The 25481-nt window shown below is 42.5% G+C and overlaps 1 protein-coding gene across 1 annotated transcript in view; it reads right to left on the reverse strand.

Moving 5' to 3' along the window:
- The window catches only part of DLG2 (discs large MAGUK scaffold protein 2), a 1096363-nt gene that overhangs the window by 938804 nt on the left and 132078 nt on the right, over nt 1-25481 (reverse strand). Inside the window, exon 5 of the mRNA XM_068425103.1 lies at nt 13811-13950. Coding sequence (XP_068281204.1) covers nt 13811-13950 — 140 coding nt within the window. The remainder of the gene's footprint in view (nt 1-13810; nt 13951-25481) is intronic.

The raw sequence follows: 25481 nt of genomic DNA on the forward strand, positions 1-25481 counted from the left end.
TTAAGTTTCTCCCTGCCCAACTCTCCAGCCTGTCTAGGTCTCTCTGAATGGCTGCGCAGCCTTCCGGTGCGTCAGCCACTCCTCCCACTTTGGTGTCATCAGTGAACTTGCTGACAGTGTACTCTATTCCCTCATCCAAGTCATTAATGAATATATTGAATAGAACTGGTCCCAGTACCGACCCTTGAGGGACTCCGCTAGACACAGGCCTCCAACTGGACTCTGTCCCATTGACCACCACTCTCTGGCTTCTTTCCTTCAGCCAGTTCACAATCCACCTCACTACCTGATCATCCAGACCACACTTCCTCAGTTTAGCTGCGAGGATGCTGTGGGAGACAGTGTCAAACACTTTACTGAAATCAAGATAGACCACATCCACAGCTTTACCATCATCTATCCACCGGGCTACGTCCTCATAAAAGGCTATCAAGTTGGTTAAGCATGACTTCCCCTTGGTGAAGCCATGCTGAGTGCCCCTAATAATCCCCCTATCCTTGATGTGCCTAGAGACAGCACCAAGGACAAAGACAATCCAAGCCTTCACCATTTTTTGGCTAGGCTGCAACAAAACACAGTGAAGCTGCGCACAAAGTCTCTTGTTTTTCCAAGTTCACTACAATTTGAACAGAAAGCTGCAGCACTTCTCTCTGCTCAGCACTAAGCAAGGACATCAGATCAGTCCTCCCCTCTCTCTGATCGCTCTCCATATAACAAAGCATCAATATAAAGAGGTTTTTGGTCCTTATCCAAGGGTAAGATGATCATCACAAATTGCAAGTGAAGATCAATATATGACAATTCTAATCCTCAAAAGTAACAGAAGTGTCCACTCCACAGTGAGTGCAAAGATTGTGTGTGTGTCAGGCACATTCCCTAGGTGGGAACAAAAGCAAGGAAGCCAACAAAGAAATAAAGTGATACTGAGTTAAGAAACAGCATTAAGAAATACACCCATAACTGCAGAAGATGGACTGTTTCAGGCAACAGCGTAGTCAGCACCCTGAATACTTAAAACTCTGTTACAGGCTTGCTGCTGACCTAGCAAAGATACTGTTGAGTACCCTGGGAGCATTTACTGTCAAAAAAGTACAGGATATCTCAAAAAAAGAATACTGATTACATAAGTGGAGGCATATGTCTGTCATGAATCTTCTTACTCCTTAGGAAGAGACAAAGTTGTCTGTTTTGTTACCTCTGGTTTTCTACAAACTACACAACACCAAAAAATGTGTGAGAAGACACCAGCCTGACGTAATGAATGACCTGCAATCTCTCAGCAGATCCTTTCAGTCCTTCTCATTATAATTAACAAATTCCAAAACACACAGATCAAACTTGTTTCAATGGCTCATTAAAACAATAACAGCTTAAAAGTTACTATTGCTGTTTCCACCAGTTTCAGAAGCCTTCTTCTGAGAAAATGCACTTCAGATCCACTGTGTCTGTTACGCCTAATTTAATTTTTTTCCCAGCTTGTACAGCAGTTGTTTGCCTTGTCTCTTCTTAGAAAGAGACATCTTGACTACCTGAAAGTGCTGAGCTAAAAAAAAAAAAAAAATACAGTGATAGGACACAGCATTTCAGAAAACCAGGTAGGCTCCCCTACACTTCTCCAAAAAACTGGAGGGCCTGGGAAACCTTCATCGCTTTGGTTTGTCCTTTTAGCGAGGAAACTTTATGCAGTTGCCACAATGAACTGAACACTACTATAAGGATTATAAGTATGTGTTAACAAGGCTGACCTCCTGACAGAAAAGCAGAAGCATCCATACATATCAGCCAAGCAGTGGCTGAAGTGCTGAAATCATTCACAGGCACACAGAGCCATTAGTGGGTTCAAACATTTTTCCCCATCGGCGTTGTGTAGGTCTATGCAGGCTGCTGAAAGTGTGAGATTCAGCTAACCCAACGTTTTTAAAATATGACATGTTTGAAGATGCATTAAAAATTCAGTTTCAGAACTCATCTGTAAAACTAGTTTTCTGGGTTTAAGGGGAAAAGGCACCTCAACTGAGACAGGAGGCTGCAATATTGATCAACAGGAGGAGAACATCATATCAGGAATGACTGCTATGGCTGCAACCACCTCTCTTTTGGGACAAAAGACAATTTTAAAGATGAAATGAGATAGTCTCACAGCTCTTTCTGAAGAGCTCCTGCACACTGGAGTTGGCAATACCAGGAAAGCTCCTCATTGAATATGTCATGAAGAGCTGAGGAACCAGACGTAGAGGTCAATCACTAGAGGAGAACAATAGTAGACAAGCAGAGGGCAGACAGGCCATGGCAGGCCTTAAAAGTAAGACAGATAGAGTGGTGTTGATATGATGGAAAGGTGGAAGCCAACAGAGGCTTCCAACAGCAAGGAAAATATGGTTAGAGAAATAAGCCCAGAATGTGATCTCTATACAAGGCTGTTTGGATGGGTAAATGGACCAAGATTACATAGGAAAAATAAACATATTCCTAAAGGCTCTTTTCAAGAAGGAGGAGAACAGCTAAGGGTGAAATTCACTCCTTCACAGTACATGAAGGTCTAGACAAATGCTTTATTCACGATTATTCACAATATTATAATGGCAAATAAGCAGTAAATTGCCTCATCTCTAAACCAGGGGCAGTTTTCACTATAACCAGTTACAGATTAAAGTGGTACAGGTGATAGTCAAGCACAGTCAAACATGTAAAATGTACAAGTTGGAAATGCATGAAGACCTGTGGTTCTAGTCATGTTTTTGTAACTATATTATGCATAAAAAATGCAGAGAGAAATTATGTTTTCAATTTGACAGTTTCTCTTTAATTTCCCAGGTTGTTACATTTGGGATTGTATTTACTATTTGTTAAAACCCTCAAGTACCTGTCCCAGTTTATAGAAAACTGAACGAAGTGGGAAGGATATTTTGTCTTTTATATATATTTATCTTACTGAGAAAAGATATATGCACCTATCCAAGAAATCACTCCCAGGGTGATCTTTATATGATCCAGGAGTCTTGGGGTGATATCTTTCTTTATTCTTGGGAACTATTTAAGAAGCATTTTAATAAAGAAGTATTGATAGGCTGCAGAAATATATAATGGGCTCTTAAACCTCTCTACAGAGACCTGTGTCCTTTGCACATGGAGGGCAGTGAATTCTCTTGCATAGTTGCTCAGATTGGTGAATGATCAGAGTTAATAAACCTGTAAGTGAGACAAATTGCTCTGAAATATTTTTAGAGTGAAACTTAACTAGAGTACATTCGCCTCTGAATATCAATTTTACAGAACTCACAGTTTAACAGGGCAAAGAACTATATTTTAAGAGCTGATGTATTTGTTTTTGCAGGTGGTTAAAATACAACTTCTCAGAATCTTATTAGAAACAATGAATTATATAACATACTCTTTGGAGGAACTGCTAGCTTGTGGTAGAAGCCTGTTGGGACATTCTGATATTTTTATGTAGGTAATTTTTTCAGATCACTCTGGTATGACAACAGCCCTTGTTAAAACATATCATGTTTTAGAAAAATTATTTTAGAAAAAATATGTTAAAATTGCAAGAGCTTTTTGTTAAGTGAGATTTTTATAGTGTCTTTAACTACTAGATCTATCATTTTTGTCGTTGATGCACAGAAGTGTATTGTGAATTTACACAAAAGTCTGACCTCAGACCTTGTGCTTATCACAATAGAGACCCAATGCTTAATTAAAAGTTTGGCTAATTCTGTATGCTGGTTAATATTCAGGCACATTTTCATTGGGGAAAATTATTGTTTCTGGTCCCTAGCAGCTGTTCTGGCCTGTTCCCAGTCCTTTGCAGATGTAATAACAAATCCCAGATCAGAAAACTGCCTAGAGGTTGTTTAATAGGCATACTACAAAATGTGAAAAAAAGTAAACCCAAACAAACCTGCTGTGGTGGATGTGACTCTTTCATCATTGCTGATCTGAAATCCCAATTCTGTTCTCCCTCCTACCAATGTCAGTAGAAAACAATTATTAAACTAAATAAACAGTTATTAAACTAAATCAAATCTCCTTGTCAGAAAGGACCTATTAGACCAGTGAGTCCTCTAACCTCTCATGCAAGGCACACCAATGTGATGGTGATGTTAAAATAGAAGTGAGAGGTAACAAAGGAAAAGGCTTTTTATGTGAGTATGTCTAACTCTATACAAGCACAAGAAGATGACAAAACCAGAATGGTGTCAGCTCCGAGACTTGCCCAGAGGGACAGAAATTGTCTGTTTAGAGAGTGGCACAACATACATGTTGCCCTACTCTCAGCATCACAACTTCATCAGAAAACTCTCCTGTAGAGATTTGGGGTAGGGAGGCCAGAATACTGCACTCCGGAGCATTTGTGTCCACAGGATGACACTGTTCTGCATACATGCAACTTCTTGGTTTAAAATGGAAACATTGGCCTGACCACATTAAAACACACTCAGAAGCAACTCTAAAGTGACATTTAACAGACGTGCTGGCACTCAAGCTATTGACAAGCTACAGAACAAATAACAAATTTATAAATAGAGACCCAGCATGGATACCCAGTACGGGTAAGACATTTAGCTGCAGCTAGTCATAAGTAAGGTTTTTAATAACACAGTGACTTTGCAGTTACCCATTTCTAAACATTAGTCAAACCATATGAGAAGGCAAATGTATAAAATAATCTCTGCAAATAAAGCATACTTTATTAATGCATAGAAAATACAATTGCAAAATTATTGTTTATTAAAAAAACCCATGAAGCCAAGCTTCAGCACTGTTGTTAACAATTATCTAGTTATGGCGGTTACACATCCTTGAGTGCAAAAGGGACATGACTGTAGCAAAACACGAACCAAGACATCACCTATACTGTACCCCTTAAAAAGACTGCTGCCTTCTTGAAGGAGAATTTAGCGCCAAGGAGAATTACTTGGGAATTGGCTCTGGTACAAAATCAACCCACAGACACAAACTGCATTTGATCAGATAAACATATATTGTAGGAGCTAAATCTAGTGAAGAAACAGACACATAAAACTGAATGTTTTGAACCCTTCCAATGAAACATTACGGCTGATCATACCTAATGACTCTTGCATATTAAGTATAATCACTTAAACAGAATCAGATTTGGCTCCTGGGAGTTAACCAAGCTGTACAAATTAAGCTGTACCCAGTTACAAAGAAAGAAAACAAACAAAACTCCAGAGAAGAGACTGAATTTTTATACAAACTTATAGAAAGGTCTTGCAGGTTCATGTTTTTTTCAGACAAGCTGTTAGTGCGAAACAGATTAATGGTTTGATAATTGCTCCAAGCAGAAGATTTTTAAGTAAAGGTTTTACTACTGGAGCTTTTAACAAGCCAGCACTTAAAGGACAGAGAAGTAATTACAATGTTTGTAATAGCTGGGTACAAGGATAGCAGACATTCCTGAAGCAAGCAGAAACAGGAGGATTCATTTCGCATGCTGCAATTGACTGTGTTTGCAAAATGAGCCTCTAAACATGAGAAATGCATGGAACAACGGGAACTAAATGAAGAACTGGAATCTTTGGGGACCATCTCAAAGTAATGATATCTCACTGCACTGAATGTAGATCGAGCATGTGAGATCGGTGTGTGATGACCAAACTTCCACAGTAATTGCAAATGATTCTCGTTCAATATGCTAGAAGTATCTGCACCATACGCCCTACAAGTAAATAGTCTTTTCGTGCTATGATACAGGGACAAGCAGACCTTCGCTACCAGATTTATATGTAAGCACAACAGCAGAATGTTCTTTTCCTTCACCTCAATTTTCCATCTGAATAAAGGTTAAAACACTGCTGACCAGAAATAAGTAGCACTGGTGACCAAAGTGATGAAAACAGAGGTTAAAACAAGGGTAAATTTATGCCTTTTAATGAGCGTCTGGAGCTGAGCACAAGCCTGTAGCTTCAAGTAGTGTTAGCTGTCATAGCTAAAGAGCAATTTAATTTTTGTTTTACCAGACGAATACCTCCATCTAGGTATTTTTATGTTCTCCATTATTGTATTTTCTGAGCATCTCACAGTGTTAATTGTATCTATCCACACAACATTTAAGCAAGAGGCATCCTTTATCTAGTGACTGTTTAACGCGATGCAGAGAGTCCTCGGAGGGAAGAATACTTTTTCCCAGGCAAGTGACCATTTGCTAAGCTGAGGAGTCAGGCTCAGACCTGCACACCCGCTCTCAGACTCCACTAACTGCTAACTCAGCTGCACAGTTGCAAAGTTTTGACACCAGAGATGGAGAGTACCTTTCCCCAGCCTTATCTGGAACTAGGGAGGGCAAGAGCACTCTTCTGAGCAGTGGAAGACCTGAATTTAAAGCACTCCCAGCTGAATCTCTATCTCACACTTCCTAGGGGTGAAAAGAAATCAGTCTTCTTTCCCCAACAGGGACAATTTAAGAGCCCTAATTTCAAGAAAACGCTTTCAAGCTGTGAATGCTGGTCTTATAAATCTTGGTCCAAAGAAGTAATGAAGCTCTTTGGCAGAGGCGCAATTACAAACAAACCCTGTTTTCATGATTTTCAGCAGCAGATTGGGCACATCCCCAGTCAGCGTGCTAGCTGCTGAATGTTTATAGAATAAGGTAATGCTGAGTTTCGCAGCACTGAGCACTTTCTGTGCTTCTAATCCAAACAAATTAAGATTAGACTTGCAAAACAACTAAAATGCCCATTATACAGGCTCGCCATTTTCTTACTCTTCCCTGAGCATTTCCTCCTGGTCCCAGCTGGAAGCCAGGTACCAGCCTACGTGGGCAAAGATAACTGTTGCTTGGTTTAAACCAATGCAGGTGCTTCATTACTGCAACTTAAAATGACTCACCTTAAAAGTAGTTGAGATCCCCAGACCTCCGGAGGTACATTGTCTTCATAGTGTCAGCTCTCCACAGCCATGTTCCCACAGTATGTCCTCCCCTATGTGTCACCAACCCTCCCACTGAACACAGCATCCTGTTAGTTATAATCATAGAATCATAGAATATTTTGGGTTGGAAGGGACCTTTAAAGGTCATCTAGTCCACACCACTCCCCTGCAGTGAGCAGGGACATCTCCCACTAGATCAGGTTGCTCAGAGCCCCATCCAACCTGACCTTGAATGTATCCAGGGATGGGGCATCTACCACCTCACTGGGCAACCTGTTCCAGTGTTTCACCATAGTCATCATAAAAAATTTCTTCCTAATATCTAATCTAAATCTCCCCTCCTTTAGTTTAAAACCATTACCCCTTGTCCTATTGCAACAGGCTCTGCTAAAAAGTCTGTCCCCATCTTTCTTAGAAGCCCCCTTTAAGAACTGAAATGCTGCAATGAGGTCTCCCCAGAGCCTTCTCTTCCTCGGGATAAGCAACCCCAACTCTCTCAGCCTTTCTTCATAGGAGAGGTGTTCCATCCCTCTGACCTTTTTGTGGCCCTCCTCTGGGCCTGCTCTAACAGCTCCATGTCCTTCCTTTGTTGGGGCCCACAGAGCTGGACACAGTAGTGCAGGTGGGGCCTCACCACAGCAGAGTAGAGGGGCAGAATCACCTCCCTCGACCTGCTGGCCATGCTTCTTTTGATGCAGCCCAGGATACGGTTGGTCTCCTGGTCTGTGAGTGCACATTGCCGGCTCATGTCCAGCTTTTCGTTCACCAGTACCCCCAAGTCCTTCTCCTCAGGGCTGCTCTCAACCCCTTCATCCTCAAGCCTGTTTTGATACCGAGGATTGCCCTGACCCTCGTGCAAGACCTTGCACTTGGCCTTGTTGAACCTCGTGATGTTCACATGGACCCACTGCTCAAGCTTGTCCAGGTCCCTCTGGATGGCATCCCATCCCTCAGGCATGTCAACCGCAACACTCAATTGGTGTTGTCTGCAAACTTGCTGAGGGTGCACTCAACCCCACTGTCTATTGTCATTGATGAAGATATAGATGTACTGGTCCCAGTACAGACCCCTGAGGGACACCACTTGTCACCAGTCTCCATCTGGACATTGAGCCGTTGACCACTACCCTCTGAATGTGACCATCCAACCAATTCCTCATCCACTAAACAGTCCACCCATCACAGAATCACAGAATCACAGAATTACAGAATCACAGAATCATCTTGGTTGGAAAGGACCTTTAAGATCCATATCTCTCCAATTTAGAGAGAAGGATGTTGTGGGGGACCGTGTCTTACAGAAGTCCAGATAGATGACACCCATAGCTCTTCCCTTGTCCATTGCTGTAGTCACTCCATCACAGAAGGCCACTAGGTTAGTCAGGCAGGACTTGCCCTTGCTGAAGCGATGCTGTCTGTCTGGAATCACCTCCCTGTCCTCCATGTGCCTTAGCACAGCTCCTAGGAGGATCTGCTCCATGATCTTCCCAGAGGTGAGGCTGAGAGGTCGGTAATTTCCAGGGTGCTTCTTTCTATCCTTTTTAAAAATGGGTGCAATGTTTCCTTTTTCTAGTCACTGGGGACTTCACCTGACTGCCATGACTGTTCAAATATTATGGAGAGTGTCTTGGCAGCTACATCACCCAGTTCCTTCAGGACTCTGTGATGCAGCTCATCAGGTCCCATAGACTTACATATATTCACTTTCCTCAGGTGGTCATGAACCTGATCTTCTTCTCTTACAGTGGGAGGAACTTTGCTCCCCCAGTCCCTGCCTTGCAGTCCATCCATTCGAGAGGTGTGGGAAGAGAGGTTGCCAGTGAAGACTGAGGCAAAAAAGTTGTTGAGTATCTCAGCCTTCTCCTCCTCTATTGTTACCGGTTTGCCAGTCTTGTTCATGGGGGGAGAGGTACACTTTCTTTGACCTTCCTTTTCTCGCTGACATGCCTGTAGAAGCCCTTCTTATTATTCTTTGCATCCCTTGCCAGGTTCACCTCCAGCTGCACCTTGGCCTTTAGGACCCCATACCTACACAACCAGGTAGCATCCCTATACTCTTCCCAGGATACCTGTCCCTGCTTCCTCTGCCTGTGCACTTCCTTCTTGCCCTTTAGTTTGACCAGCCATGCTGGTCTCTTGCCTTCCTTGCCTGATTTCTTACACCTGGGGATCAAGAGCTCTTGTGCTCTATGGAAAGTGTCTTTAAAGATCTGCCAGCTCTGTTCTGCTCCCTCATCCCTGAGGGCAGTTTCCCAGGGGGTCCTATTGACTAATTCCTTGAACAGATGGAAGTTTGTTTTCCTAAAATCTGGAGTCTTGACTTCAGTCTTTGCCTGATCAATATGCCTCAGGACTGCGAACTCCACCAGTGCATGACCACTTCAGCCCAGGCTGCCTCCAATCTTGACATCACCAGTTAGCTCACTTGTCTTGGTGACCCTCAGGTCCAGTATCGCATCCCCTCTGGTAGGGCTGACTATTACCTGGCTTAAGAAGTTATCCTCAATGCATTTCAGGGTTCTCTTGGATTGCCTAGAGCTCACTGTGCTACTTTTCCAGCAGGTGTCAGGGTGGTTGAAGTCCCCCAGCAGGACGAGAGCCTGTGAGTGCAATGTCTCCTGTAGCTGGAGGAAGAAGACTTTGTCAATAGGTTCCCCTTGATCGGGCAGCCTGTAGTAGACACCAACCACAAGGTTCCCTTTGTTGCCTTGGTCTCTAATTCTTACCCTTAAGCTTTTAATCTGTTCATGGCTATTTTCCAGAGACAGCTCTTCACACTCTATCCATTTCTTGATGTAGAGGGCAATGCCTTCGCCCCTCCTTCCTCACCTATCCCTTCTGAGTAGCCTGTAGCTATTAATAGCCGCACTTTTGGAATTTATTGCTTATTAGTTTATAGGAGTGTTCTGGCTTTTGTGGACCTTAATCCTGGACATCAATTTCTTCCCATGCAGTGCACCAGAAGATATTGTCCTTAAGTGATATCTGGACATGGTGAGATACCTCAGACACTGTAATTCCCAATTTCCTTTTGGGACTCAGTTTTTAAGTCCTCCTCTCAAACTTCACACACAGTCCTTCAGGAAGTACCCAGAACAGCAAGGAATTAAAACCTGCAGTTCCCAAATCCTGAGTTAGTATTTTCATTAATAAACAAATCTTGCAGAGTAGTTTCCAGGCAAGTTTTTATATATATGGAGATATAGAGACAGAGACATAGTGCCTGTGCTGTCAAGACTAATTGCCTTCCACAGTGCTGCAAGGCTTTTTGTTTTGGAAACTAAAATATTTCATACCTCTAAGTATAGCTCCTTTGAGAAGAGTCTAAGCCAACTAAATATTTTCTTTCCTAAAAGACCAGATTTTTCATTAGGACCCAGCATTTGTTGTTACATGGGCATATTACCTAAAATGACTAGGCTGCTGAGGAAGAGCAGGGCACAAAGGTCATTTTAAAAGGGTAAGAGAAAGAAAGGCAGAGAAGCTGGAAGCTCCTGTTATTATATATGATTAGTTAAACACATGTTTTAGTGCTTTTTGGAACAAGTGTGAATAAACTGTTCTCCATGCCTACTGCGAATTGAACAAAAACTAATGGGTTCTAATTGCAGTCAGAGAAACTCCAGTTTGTCGTCAGGAAAGACTTTCTGTCAGTGAGAGAATAAGTTACCTGAAAAAGTTGCTGACTTTCCACCATGGAAGGTTTTAAAGAACAGATTAGACAAACATGTCAGGAACAGTTCAAATACAGTTGATCTGCCCTAGGGCAAGAGAACGGACAACATGATTTTTTTTAGGTCTTTTTCAGAGCTATATTCTAGAGTTGCTACATCACGATTAACATGTTGGACTTTTTCATTTATTACTTGATATGTCACATTCCCTGCTTCCTGTGTGAATATATGAAAGAAATAAGATCCTTCACAAGTAGTAAACATTTTTAGTGAATACTGAACTTGCCCCAAACACTGTTTCATTGATTCTGAAACTATCCACCAATTTAAGTTGATTTTGTCAAGTTGGATTTACAGGAGAGAAAACAACAGGGATAGATTCACACAAAAAACCATTCATATATGTCCTTCTTTCTTCCTTATTCACTAACACCCACCCACTGAAATTATTTTAGTCTATGATATTTAAAGCTCTGCCAGATACATTGCTACATATATTTAGTTTCTATACAGGGTGAAATGCAATAATATGATGATGATAGGTAATATGTCATTTTGCATCCAGAAACATCAATATCACCTATCATTCTAATGACCAACAAATCTGTTAACAGTAGAGTAAAAATCAAGGACATGGTGTTTAAATGCATAGGCCATACCAAAACATTTATTGATGTCATGAGGACAATGAGCTCCTCAGGGTCAGTACCTGAATAGCGCAGAGTTTAACTAGAAGCATGCAAGTAAAGAAACTGGGGAGAAAAAAAAAGCAGCAGTAATTATCACTGAATCCCATCACATGTTTTTCTAATTCAATTGTTTGTAGCCATGGGGTGCTATGTGGAGTCATTCACGCTAATAATTTGGATGCATCTGCTTCTGGCATATATGGTGTGCTAGTATATTCCCTTGACTTTTCACTTGCTTTTGCAAAAGCCATTCAAAATTAGAGTCTCTGAGTTTGGGAGATGTCTCTCTTCTGAGGCATGCTCTAAGAATGATGGGAGATCACAGGATGGGTCATGACCCTTTCATCTCTCTTAACTGATGAAGATCCAGTCCCAGTATGCTGCAAGATCTAGCATCAGTGTGGTGGGTTGACCCTGGCTGGATGCCAGGTGCTCACCAGGCCACTCCATCACTCCCCTCCTCAGCTGGACAGGGGAGAAAAAATACAATGAAAGGCTTGTGGGTCGAGATGAGGACAGGGAGATCACTCACCAGTTACCATCATAGACAAAACTGAGTAGAGTTGGGGAAATTAATTTAATTTAATTTAATCCACCAATTGCAGAGGAACACTGCATGAAGGAGGAGAGTTTTTTTCTTTCTGCATTTGAGCCATGTAATTGAGGATGAAAAAGTAAAGTACAAAACCATCAGTTCCCATAAGGAACAGACCAAGAGTAAGAATTTATGTGATGTATTAGGTTATCCAGTCACATTTTCATAGGACAATTTCTCATTGAAAGCAAAGTACTGTATTGGATTTGTACAGCAGCTGGTACATTCAGCACGTACTAATCAGTCTGAGTCAGAACTGCCAATAGTATGTTGTGCTGTCGAAAGGAAAAAAAACAAAAGTCTACACTTCTAGTCTCTTTTGCCTGCAGTTTGACCCTTAAAACATATATAGGTATGATTTTTAAAGGCACTAACCAATTTTTGCCCCCATTACACTGATGAAATTTATGGACAGACAGCAAATTTAAAAATGAGGGTACCCTGGGCTCTGACTGCCAGCACTGTGGCTTGAAATGGTTATTACAGTTTCTAAGCAATAGTTTTCTATTGTTTTGGTTTAAATCAGAATGTCATTTTCATAAGATGAGCAAAGTTTGGAGTTAGCCCTATATATTCTATTATTCTCAGCACAGAGTTTGGAGTTTAAATTCCCCTGGACAAGACTAGCAGCACACCCCTTTGACAGCAATGAGGTTAAGGAAGATGGGGTTGAGGGTCAAATACTTTGATGAGGCTGGAATGAAAAGAGAGTCTCTAATCCACTGTCTTTCTCAGGTGCTTCAGGAGATAACATGATGGAATACACTTTCACAATTTTAAAGCATATAGCTTTGTGCAAAAAAAAAAAAAAAAAAGAAAGAGATTAGCTAGCTGTGTCTGCAAGCTGGGACTCAAATGTTAAATCATTCATGGGATATACCCTACATTAATGTTAAGACTCATTTGTTCTGATTTCATTCAAAATCAGAATGCTTGTTCTCATTAATTCTGCAAGCTTCTTTTGCTAATTAATTTGTACAATAAATTTCTTCATTTCTTCAGAGAGTTTTGTTCTAGCCGCCTGCAATTCTGATTTATCTTTTTAAAGAATCACATATAAAATGTCATGTAGAACTACAATTTGTTTCTGGGGTTTACATTTAAAAAGAGGAAAGTTCTTAAAAATAGTCTTGCTTATGGAAAGTGTTTTGGAACAACTTTTAAAACTTTAAATTCCTTTTGAACCATAACAACAATCGAAATTCTTATACTTTTCCCTGTTCTTTGATTTTGGTCTGGAGATTTGCAGTTGGCAGTCCATGCCCACTCTATTTCTGTTTCAATTTTTAAGAACAGAGCAACTCATTGCTCAGTTCTGTGGGTTTTGTTTTTGTCTTTGAAGTACAAACATGGTGGGAGGACATTAGTTTAGATTGCTAATTTAGTTAATAATAATCTGGAGGCAGGCAGAGGCAGATTAGAGGCAGTGGTGACAAAGAAAGATTTTGAATCCTTCCACTGTCTACAGAAGAAAAGCAAAGGTGTATAACCTTCTATATACCTATTCCTCATACAGAGACTATTTTGGTTGATATCTCTATGCACTTGGGCTATGGAAAAGTTCAGCCCGATGTCAGTCGCAGAAACATGAAAAGTCCTATTAAAATTTTTACACAGGACACAATCACTGGACCATTAATAACCTCAGTGGGTATTAGCAAGTAGAGGAGATATATTATCTTTTGGGGGCAATCACAGACACCAAGTATCAGGTAAAGCACACCAAGGATGAGAAAAAGGAAGTTTTTTACTTCCCCTTTGACAGATGGCAATTGAAAGGATGAAGAAGTTAGCAACATTTTCAAGGTTAAAGAAATAACACTATAGATCTTCCATATCCTAATCTAATTCCTTAATTAAGGCCATTCTTTGAATCTTATAAATCATTGCTTGGCCTTTCTCAGGCTTGAGACATCTCACTCATTATATATATTTTAATTCTTAGTCTGTTAAATTACCTCTTGGTTTTTCTGCAGATTTTCATGGTCTGTGGCAGATGTGTTCTCCCATTTCTCTGCAACTTGATTTGCTTCTTCTATTTTTTGCTCATAGCTTTTCTGGGAATTTAGCAGTGTCACTTCATAAAACTCCTGAATATCTGTTTGTAAAGAGGAACAAGTAAAAGACATTATTCAATATATTGGCTTTTGAATCCCTGGTGTTTTTCTTTGGCCGATATATACTTACACATTATCATCATAATGATAAACACGTATTACATTTCTAGCAGAAAGCACCACTATGCAAATTTGTTTTCTAAAATGTCAATGAGATTCTTGAGGTATATTCTCATTTTAAAGAGATTCTTACAAATCGTTTCAAAGAAGGAAATATTTATAAGAATATTTAAATATAAGAATATTTAAATATTCAAATATTTATAAGAAGAGATTCAAAGAACACGTTACACACACACCTGAACAATATAGATAGCACAGACCCTTATACAGGGAGAAGTAAGTCACAGATCATTTTGACCGGTAAACTACGAATTTGCAGATGTAAAATACCCTAAGAGAAGCTTGTTGTCAGACACCCATCCCAAGCACCTGAGCCACTCCCAGCCTTATCTGCAGGCGCATTTGGGAATTTTTTTAAGTGGGATGCACTACTTGAAGGAAGACTTTGTGGATTCATTGCTTCAACCTATTGTCATTCAGAAGTGGCTAGTTAATGTTGGTTTCAACCAAGAGTAAGCAAAAATCCAGGTCTTAATATCCTGTTCAGATGTTTCTACCATCACACTTATTTCCATGGGGTATGAACAGATATACAAGATCCAGCAGTGAAAACACTTTCACTGAAACCTGTGCATGTAATGACTAAGGAGAGGGGAAAAAAAGAGTTTCCTTTCCTTGGGGCAAGAAGTTTTTAGTCAGATAGTCACATACAGGAGGTGACACGTTGTTTGACAGAGATATTTGACTCACCAGAGAAGAAAAAAACATCATATTATTTTGATTAAGAACAATGGACAGACTTTCTCCTGGATAAGAAAGAAAGAAAACCACTTCAGGGAGAAACATTGCATCTACCTGGATATCCCCCAGGACTTCAAAGGAGGGACCGGTTATAAAAACTACCATGATTTCAATGAGTGGCTCTCTCTAATGAGTGCTACCCAAGGCATAAAGAATGTGGGAAGGTATAACCCTTGATGTGTAGGTGCCAGGAAAGATGGAGAAGGGCATGGAGAAACCTTTCTGGTATTAGGTGGAGAAATTCTAGGGAAAAATCAAGCTTATTGTACTTACATAATGTCTTTTATAAACAGTTGTGACTGTGGGTTTTATTTTCCATTTTGTGAAGAAATGTTCTGTTTGCATGTTACCTTAAACTGAATTGAATTAATAGTAGCCCCAAGGTAACCAGACAGTCAGAAAACATTTCTTAATGGAAGCTGTGAGAAACCTGCACCCAACAATATCAGGAGCCCAAACACTCAGGATGCTCCAGCATGTCTAAAAGTAAAGAGTGTGTTCCCCAGGAAAGCTTCTTCAACCGGAAGAGAAAAATCTTCCAACATGAGCCATACAGCCTATCTGGCAAAGAGGAAAATATTGGGGTCATGTCTGAACTTCAGAGGCAGCTGGGGATTTTCTCATACAGGGTCAGATACCACGTCTGGGCCAGGAAGACATCGTTTCTAACTATAATAAATAAGCTGCTGTGGAAGTACCTCTGCATTTTCTGTTATATGCTGTCTCACATGATAGGAGACTGAACTGGATTGCATGTGGCAAGCAGAACTGAAAGAGCAGGAGGAGCACCCTGAGTTTCTGCATCTTTCAAGGGCCAGTCAAAAGTACTCAAATGGGTCTGTGCTCGTCTTCACGTGAAGTCTCTGGACAGATTTCTAGGAGCCTCTCTTCCCTCTTTAGTAACAGCTGAAATGGAACTTTTCTTCTAACTCCTTTTACAACTTTCTAACTCACTCATTATGTACTCTATTTCTCATGTACAATGGGAAAAATTAATCAGAAATTTAAATTTTAACATTAATAACTGTGATCCATAGGAAGTAGATACTAAGTTCTATTTCACAGATATATTTGTAAGAATTTATATTTCATATTACTAAGAATATTTAATTCCACCATTAAAACTAGGACCTACTTTTCAAATCAAAAACTACAGGACAGCTGCAATGAGAATGGAAGTTTCTCCATTCTCAGTGTGGGGAATTTTTACGGTCATTCTGAACTATCATAGTACAATTGCAAACAGTTGTAATATATGGTTTGATGCCAGGTCAATTTGTATTGCAACTGCAAGTAAAACATACCAGGCTAATATGTAATTATCTCTAGATAAATACTTTGCAGAAATAAACTAGAAATTTCCCTCTGGCAGTGGCATTCAGCTGGCATAGCTGTCATTATCAGAGTATTAATTGGGTTGACAGTAGTCAGTCAAGGAACAGCAGAACTGTGCTTTCGCTCTAACTTTAAAGACTACCTCGCCCATGTGTTTTCATTAAAAATAAAGTGTGAGCCACATTTGCAGGTGTATGCACGTGTGCAAAATAAATATTAAAACCTCGTCTCTCTGTAAAGGTCCTTATCTATTCTGAGGAGGCCGTGGGTTGCTTTCACTAGAATAATGATCACTGGTGCGCAGAGAAGAGCATTTCAATGTACTTTGCGGTTACAGAAGACAGCACAGAAGATTCACTTAGTTGGTTGCTTTGTTATTGCATAAGCTAAAATTGCCATTTCTGTGGAACAAGGGCAGCCAGCAACTTGCAGTTAATCAAGGTTAGCAGAGAATAGGATCTGTAATTTCCTCTGAGTAAAACCTGCTCTATTGAGTTATCTCCATTATGGGAAAGGTGCAAATCATACCAGGAGGGGGAAATGGCAGAATACTACTGCGCGTGGGAAAAGAAGGATAAAGGAGGTGATGGGATCAAGCAGCTGTAGAATCTAGCTTGGAGGCAAGGTCATAAAAAGTAGTTGTGAGAGCATGGTAGTCGTGATGTAAAATGACCAAAATACAGTCTGTCTCCTAGTGGGGGCTTACAGGAAGATAATTCCACAAAGAGACTAAAATCTTACACAACTGAAATCTGTATTGAGCATTTCTTGGCACTATATTCCCTTTCTTCCATGAAAACAAGTTCAGATTTCATTTAGAAATGGAAATATTGCTATTGATGACCTCTGTGAGCACAAAACACCTCTCTAGATGAACTGCTCAGATCTCTGTACCACTCCAAACATTTTGTCAAGCAATGAATTCATGTTTTTTTAAAGTGTCTGTGAATCTCACTGGATTTTCAGTCCAACTGAATTTGTTCACTTCTTAAGAGATTTTTTCTTTTAATAAACTCCACTTGCTCTTCCTTTAGCCTAGCTCATATGTTTTCTCAGTTTTGCTGTATAAAGATAAAGTGCACACAATAAATTACATATATTCTAATATGAAGTAAACCTAAAGATACCATGATGTATTTTATTTCGGATAATTCCATCACTGGGGAAGTGGGAGATCAATTTTACTCTACATCAGCACGGTAGAGAACACATCAGTATCACTTTACAAATGCCCATGGACGAGTATACCGTAAATCACTGCGTCTGTGCTCTGCGGGGAAATTGCAAGGACCCCCCTCTCCTGTCTTACAGACCTGTGCAAGAGTGAGCAGAGTCTAACCTTTATAGGTATGCCGGGGAGCACTTTCTCTTACTAAAGCTGGATCCCCTTCTCGATGTGAAGTCTTGTTTTCTTTACTATTGTTTAAAAAATATATATTAATTAATTAGGCTCAAATTAGAGTTGTGCTCACTCTAACCTAATTTTTTTTTCTTTTTCTAAAGAACATTTAGACAAAAATAATTTGGACAAAGAATAAGAACTGGAGAAGATACAGTGTACTGTAGAGCGACTTTTCTTTCGGACAGCAGCTACATAGAAAGAAAAACCTGTGATCAGTAAAAGCTGAACAGGCTGCCTAAACTCTGCCATTTCCTGACTTTTGAGTGATTGGTGCTGCAGCCCTGTGACCATTATTCCAGTACAATTTCTGTTCCAATTTATACGAATTACAATATCCATTCGTTATAGGAATACTTTACAACTCTCATAGCAAAGGGGTTAAACAATATGAAGAGGCAAAAATGTTGAATAGCCTAAACTACTTTGTCTTCTGTGACCATGGGCTTTTGCCAGCATTCTAATGAGAAAAAATAAGATAAAGCAATACAATTCCTCATTCATCTGTAAGCACTTCAGCACCAGAAAGATAGAAGTAAATTGAAGGGAATTCAGACAAAGACAGATGATTAAAGGTCTGAGAGGACTAACTTTTGAGCAAAGATTAAAGGAGGAGAATAATAATAGCATACACTTTCATACTTCCTTTCATTTCAAAGCAAAACAAACATTAAGAACCGTATAGTGCTGGCTGAGAAAATTGCACAAGGCCTCAAAGGGACGCAAACCAGCAGGGTTGAACTGTGGAAGCCCACAAACGAGCACACCAGGTGTGTCCATCCCTTTGTGAGCAATAATTCACTTACAGTGGCTTCAGAATCACCAGTGGATTTGGGACAATATTATTCCATGTTAAAAAGTTCTCTTTTCAGGGAAGGGTAGCTGTGGCTGCACAAGCCAATCTGGAACAATTGCCCGGTGTGCTAGGAATGAGGCAGGAGCCACTCACTCCTACAAGCTTTCTCCTTTATTCAAGATACTCGCTGATGTGATCTAAAGTCAGAAGGGAAAGGTGGTCTGGATTTGCTCTTATTTATGCATCTTGATGCCCTCTCTACTGCTGACCTGTCTTCAGCTGTGTAAATCAGCATAATCCATCTGGGTAGCCACAAGGGTAGATGAAGTATATGAGATAGCTTTGGCATCTATATGATTTTCACCTACACAGAGAAACACTGGCAGGTACCAAATGCATCTCAGTACTTTCATGCACATTGAGAAATTTAGCCATCAAGGCACATGTGTCCCAGCGCACCAAGAAGCTGGAATAACCCCAATATATCTCTTTAACACCAGCTGACCTGTAGCTGCACTTTGCACATACCTAATTGATCATAGAATCATAGAATCGTTTTGGTTGGAAAGGACCTTTAAGATTATCTGGTCTGTTAACTGAGCACTGCCAAGCCTACCACTACACCATGTCCTGAAGCACCACATCTACATGTCTTTTAAATACCTCCAGGGATGGTGACTCCACCACTTCCCTGGGCAGCCTGTTCCAATGCTTAATAACCCTTTCTGTGAAGAAATTTTCCCTGACATCCAATCTAAACCTCCCCTGATGCAACTTGAGGCCATTACCTCTCATCCTATCACTTGTTACTTGGGAGAAGAGACTGACACTCACCTCGCTACAGCCTCCTTTCAGGTAGTTGCAGAGAGCGATAAGGTCTCCCCTCAGCCTCCTTTTCTCCAGACTAAACAACCCCAGTTCCCTCAGCTGCTCCTCATCAAACTTGTTCTCCAGACCCTTCACCAGCTTCGTTGCCCTTCTTTGGACTCGCTCCAGCACCTCGATGATGCAAAGGGTTAGGAAGCGAGAATATCAAAAAATGGGTTTTTCAAGGTAATAAGGTGCAAAATGCAGAGAGGCTCAACTTGAGCTGCTACAAGTTTACAATGAAGTTATACAGTGAGGGCAGATTTGCAGAGTACCAAACTCAGGATTCAGAAGAGAGGGGGCACAAAGAAAACCAGAGCAGGAATGGAGAGAACGATCTCTTGTAACTCTTTTGCATTTAAAAAAATAAGGGGAGGAAGAGTAAAGTCTGTATTCCAGGAACAAACAAGCCGATGCCAGGCTTTTTGATACAATCTGTATTTTATAGAACACAAACAATTAAGCTTAAAAGGATAATCTTGTACATTGCTTAGCCTGAAGTTGTACTGCATGTGTCAGCAAATGCTGCCTCCCCAGTGACGCGATGGTACATGTGGCCACTTGTAAGAGTGCAGTGTGAGCTATTCCATGCACCAAACCTTACCCAAAGTCCACTGAACTTGCAGACACGTACCCACCACAGCATGTTTTGACCTCCAGGAGGAGAGTACGCTGTGCTGACGGCTGTTCCAAAAGCTGTTACCTTCATCTGTGCTTCGCAATGAGAGAGGATTTCCTTGTGACATACAATCTTGCTATCACCTCTCTTCAATCCATGCAGATGATGTCTTGAGACCATTTCGAAATGGCACCAATAATCTGGTAACTGCAGTAACTGTTTGTTGCTTCTCCAGATAGCTGTACATTTTTGCAATTAACTGTAACGTCATTAGCAACGTAGAATGCCATTACCCAAGAAATGAGTTCTCTGTGCATCATATTTCTATAGACACAAACTGGGAATTGGAACAAACATTCTGCACGATAAAAAGAAAAGGGGTGTTTTTTTTCTCCTCCTTCTAGAGGTCCTTAGCCATGGAATTCATTTTTCCTATGCTGTGCCAGTGCCCTGACTTGCTTTGCAGTATAACTCCCATCTGTTTTTCCAGGGCATTCGGGGACAAGGTGGAATGGGGGTCTAAGGCAACACACAAACACAAGCTGTTTCTTTTCCAGGAAATCTGGGGCAGTGTTTTTGTCTATGTGTAGGATAGTGTCTGATATGTACCTTTTAATGTTGTATAGCCCAGAACAAATGGCTACTGTCTGGCAGAACACTGAGAATCAAAATAAAGTCAATTGTTACAGGCTCTTGCTGCAAGTCCTTTTCTTAACTAAGGGAACATTTCAGTGTACGTCTAAATGGCATCATTTATGTCCTCAGGAGCAGATTATGCTGGGTCAGCTTCAGCCATCTGGTCTGAATTATTAGGTAGGAGTAAGGAGGATTGTGCAGGATGTTGTTCAAGAAGGAAAACTGATTCACGCAGCAGAAGTAGCAGGGAAGTGATCAGAGATCATACCAGCCTTCCAGTAAAGGGCTGTAAAGGCCCTGACCATGGAAGCAGTCCAAAGAGAGGTTAAATAATGTACTTCACCAAATGCAACTATGTTTTGTGTTTTTTTCCAAGTAAAATGTTTCCATAATGACTAAAATAGCCATTATAAGATAAATAAAAACTAAGAGAAGGAAAAACGTAATTTGAAATACGGTGAGTTTTCGACTAAAAAATGACTATGGCACAGACCCTATGTGAGAAATGGCAGATCTCCAGTTATCAGTCTGGTAGATAGCTTTACGGTCATGGTGAGCTCAAACCTACCCCCATTAGCACCCCTCAGTGCAGCAGCAGTCAAAAATGCCTGTTCCATTTCAGCTATACCTCATCCCCAGGGCCCCACACATATTTGCCTTGGGTCTACACTAATAAAGGTGGTGTGAGATTCAACAATAAGGGAAAAGCTCAAGGCTTATTTTTTGCAATTGGCAGGGGTAACACCAAGATATGTCAAGTCAAAATGAAATTTAGGACCTCTGTGGCAAGGTTTTCAAACATCACAGAATCACAGAATGTTCGGGATTGGAAGGGACCTCGAAAGATCATCTAGTCCAATCCCCCTGACGGAGCAGGATTGCCTAGACCATATCACACAGGAACGCGTCCAGGCGGGCCTTGAACGTCTCCAGAGAAGAAGACTCCACAACCTCTCTGGGCAGCCTGTTCCAGTGTTCGGTCACCCTCACCGTAAAGAAGTTTTTCCTCATATTTAAGTGGAACCTCCTGTGTTCCAGCTTGCACCCATTGCCCCTTGTCCTGTCAAGGGATGTCACTGAGAAGAGCCTGGCTCCATCCTCATGACACTTGCCCTTTACATATTTATAAACATTAATGAGGTCACCCCTCAGTCTCCTCTTCTCTAAGCTAAAGAGACCCAGCTCCTTCAGCCTCTCCTCATAAGGGAGATGTTGCACTCCCTTAATCATCTTCGTGGCTCTGCGCTGGACTCTCTCTAGCAGTTCCCTGTCCTTCTAGAACTGAGGGGCCCAGAACTGGACACAATATTCCAGATGCGGCCTCACCAGGGCAGAGTAGAGGGGGAGGAGAACCTCTCGTGACCTGCTAACCACACCCCTTCTAATACACCCCAGGATGCCATTGGCCTTCTTGGCCACAAGGGCACACTGCTGGCTCATGGTCATCCTGCTGTCCACTAGGACCCCCATGTCCCTTTCCCCTACGCTGCTCTCCAACAGGTCTGCCCCCAACTTGTACTGGTACATGGGGTTGTTCTTGCCCAGATTCAGGACTCTACACTTGCCCTTGTTATATTTCATTAAATTTTTCCCCGCCCAACTCTCCAGCCTGTGTAGGTCTCTCTGAATGGCTGCGCAGCCTTCCGGTGTGTCAGCCACTCCTCCCAGTTTTGTGTCATCAGCGAACTTGCTGACAGTGCACTCTATTCCCTCATCCAAGTCATTAATGAATATATTGAATAGAACTGGTCCCAGTACCGACCCTTGAGGGACTCCGCTAGACACAGGCCTCCAACTGGACTCTGTCCCATTGACCACCGCTCTCTGGCTTCTTTCCTTCAGCCAGTTCACAATCCACCTCACTACCCGATCATCCAGACCACACTTCCTCGGTTTAGCTGCGAGGATGCTGTGGGAGACCGTGTCAAACGCTTTACTGAAATCGAGATAAACCACATCCACAGCTTTACCATCATCTATCCACCGGGTTATGTCCTCATAAAAGGCTATCAAGTTGGTTGAGCATGACTTCCCCTTGGTGAAGCCATGCTGACTGCCCCTAATGATCCCCCTATCCTTGATGTGCCTAGAGACAGCACCAAGGACAAGTTGTTCCATCACCTTTCCGGGGATGGAGGTGAGGCTGACCGGTCTATAGTTACCCGGGTCCTCCTTCTTGCCCTTTTTGAAGACTGGAGTGACATTCACTTTCCTCCAGTCCTCAGGCACCTGTCCCGTTGCCCACGACTTAGCAAAGATGATGGAGAGTGGCCTAGCAATGGCTTCCGCCAGCTCCCTCAGCACCCGCAGGTGCATCCCATCAGGGCCCATGGATTTATGGACATCCAGATTGCTTAATTGGTCCCTGACCCAGCCCCCATCTACCAAGACAGATTCCTCCTCTATCCTGACTTCTTCTGGGGCCTCAGGGGTCCGGGGCTCCTCAGGACAGCCTCCAACAGTATAGACAGAGGCAAAGAAGGCATTCAGTAACTCCGCCTTCTTTTTATCCTCTGTCTCCAGGACCCCCACCTCATTCATCAGTGGGCCTACATTGCCTCTAGTGTTGGCTTTACCTGCAATGTATTTGAAGAAGCCCTTTCTGTTGTCCTTGACCTCTCTTGCAAGGTTTAATTCCAAGGAGGCATTAGCTTTCCTAGTTGCCTCCCTACATCCTCTGACAACAGACTTATATTCTTCCCAAGTGGCCAGCCCCTCCTTCCATCATCTGTACACCCTCTTCTTCCACTTGAGTTTGCCCAGCAGTTCCCTGTTTAACCATGCAGGTCTCCTGGTACCCTTCCTTGACTTCCTACTTGTTGGGATGCTCTGATCTTGAGCTCGGAAGAAGCAGTCCTTGAATGCTAACCAACTATCTTGGGCCCCCTTACCTTCTAGTACCCTGTCCCATGGGATTTCCCCTAGCAATTGCTTGAAAAGGCCAAAGTTGGCCCTCCTGAAGTCCAGGGTTGTGATTCTGCTAGCTATTCTGTTCCTGCCACATGAGATCCTGAACTCTACCATCTCCTGGTCACTACAACCAAGGCTGCCCTCAACCTTCACCTCTTCAACCAGACCCTCCTTGTTAGTGAGGATCAGATCCAGCAGCGCTCCTCTCCTAGTTGGCTCATCCACCATTTGCATCAGAAAGTTATCATCAATGCACTGGAGGAACCTCCTGGACTGAGGATGGCTGGCTGAGTAGGCCTCCCAGCAAATATCAGGGTAGTTGAAATCCCCCACAACAACCAGGCCCTGTAATTGCGAGACTGCTCTCAGCTGCCTGTAGAAGGCCTCATCACCCTCCTCATCCTGATCCGGTGGCCTGTAATAGACACCCACAACAGTATCACCCCTGCCAGCCTGCCCCTTAATTCGCACCCACAAACTCTCAACTCGCTCCTGATCCGCCCCTGGACAGAACTCAATACTTTCTAGCTGCTCACTCACATAAAGAGCAACTCCACCACCTCTCCTTAGCGGCCTGTCTTTCCTGAACAGGACATAGCCATCCATGACCACATTCCAGTCATGCGAGGCGTCCCACCAAGTCTCTGTAATTGCCACTAGATCATAGCCCCCCGACCGAACACGGATTTCCAACTCCTCCTGTTTATTCCCCATGCTGCGTGCATTGGTGTACAGGCATTTCAGGGAGCGAGCTGAGCACACCGATTTCACCCAGGGGGATGGGAGGCCTCCTGGTCTGCCTCAACACTAGAGCGTTGCCCCAGTGGTGCAAGCCCAGCTACTACCCCATCCCCCTTCGACAAAAAACATAAGCTTTTGGTTCATGAGAAACAGAGATGCCAACCCAACAGCAAGAGTTACTGCAGAAGGAGAGAACAGGTTCTCTATGTGGATGTAGTATACTTGGACTTCAGCAAAGCCTTTGATACTGTCTCCCACAGCATTCTCCTGGATAAACTGGCAGCCCATGGCTTGGATAGGTGCACTCTTCTCTGGGTTAACTACTGGCTGGATGGCCAGGCCCAGAAAGTGGTGGTGAACGGTACTGCATCCAGTTGGCATCCGGTCACTAGTGGTGTCCCCCAGGGCTCAGTACTGGGCCCAGTCCTGTTTAATATTTTTATTGATGATCTGGATGAGGGTATCGAGTGCACTCTCAGTAAATTCGCAGATGACACCAAGCTGGGTGGGAGTGCTGATCTGCCTGAGGGTAGGAAGGCTCTGCAGAGGGATCTGGACAGGTTAGATAGATGGGTCGAGACCAATAGCATGAAGTTCAACAAGGCCAAGTGCTGGGTCCTACACTTTGGCCATAACAACCCCATACAGTACTACAGGCTAGGGGATGAGTGGTTGGAAAGTGGCCCGGTGGAAAAGGACCTGGGGGTATTGGTGGTTAGCCGGTTGAACATTAGCCAGCAGTGTGCCCAGGTGGCCAAGAAGGCCAACAGCATCCTGGCTTGTATCAGGAATAGTGTGGCCAGCAGGACTAGGGCAGGGATCATCCCCCCATATTCGGCACTGGTGAGGCCACACCTCGAGTACTGTGCCCAGTTCTGCGCCCCTCACTACAAGAAAGACATTGAGGAGCTGGAGTGAGTCCAGAGAAGGGCAACAAAGCTGGTGAAGGGTCTAGAGGGTATGTCTGATGAGGAGCAGCTGATGGAACTGGGATTGTCTAGCCTGGAGAAAAGGAGGCTGAGGAGAGACCTTATCACTCTCTACAACTACCAGAAAGGAGGTTGTAGCAGGATGGGGGTCAGCCTCTTCTCCCAGGCAACTAGCAACAGGACTAGAGGATATAGCCTCAAGCTGCACCAGAGGAGGTTCAGGTTAGACATTTCCTCACAGGAAGGGTTATTAGGCATTGGAATGGGCTACCCAAGGAGGTGATGGAGTCATCATCCCTGGAGGTGTTTAAGAAAAGACTGGATGTGGCACTTAGTGCCATGATCTAGTTGACACAGTGGTGTTAGGTCAAAGGTTGGACTCAATGATCCCAGAGGTCTCTTCCAACCTAGTCGAT

Source organism: Nyctibius grandis, chromosome 2, assembly GCF_013368605.1.
Source record: "Nyctibius grandis isolate bNycGra1 chromosome 2, bNycGra1.pri, whole genome shotgun sequence".
Lineage (NCBI taxonomy): Eukaryota > Metazoa > Chordata > Aves > Nyctibiiformes > Nyctibiidae > Nyctibius > Nyctibius grandis.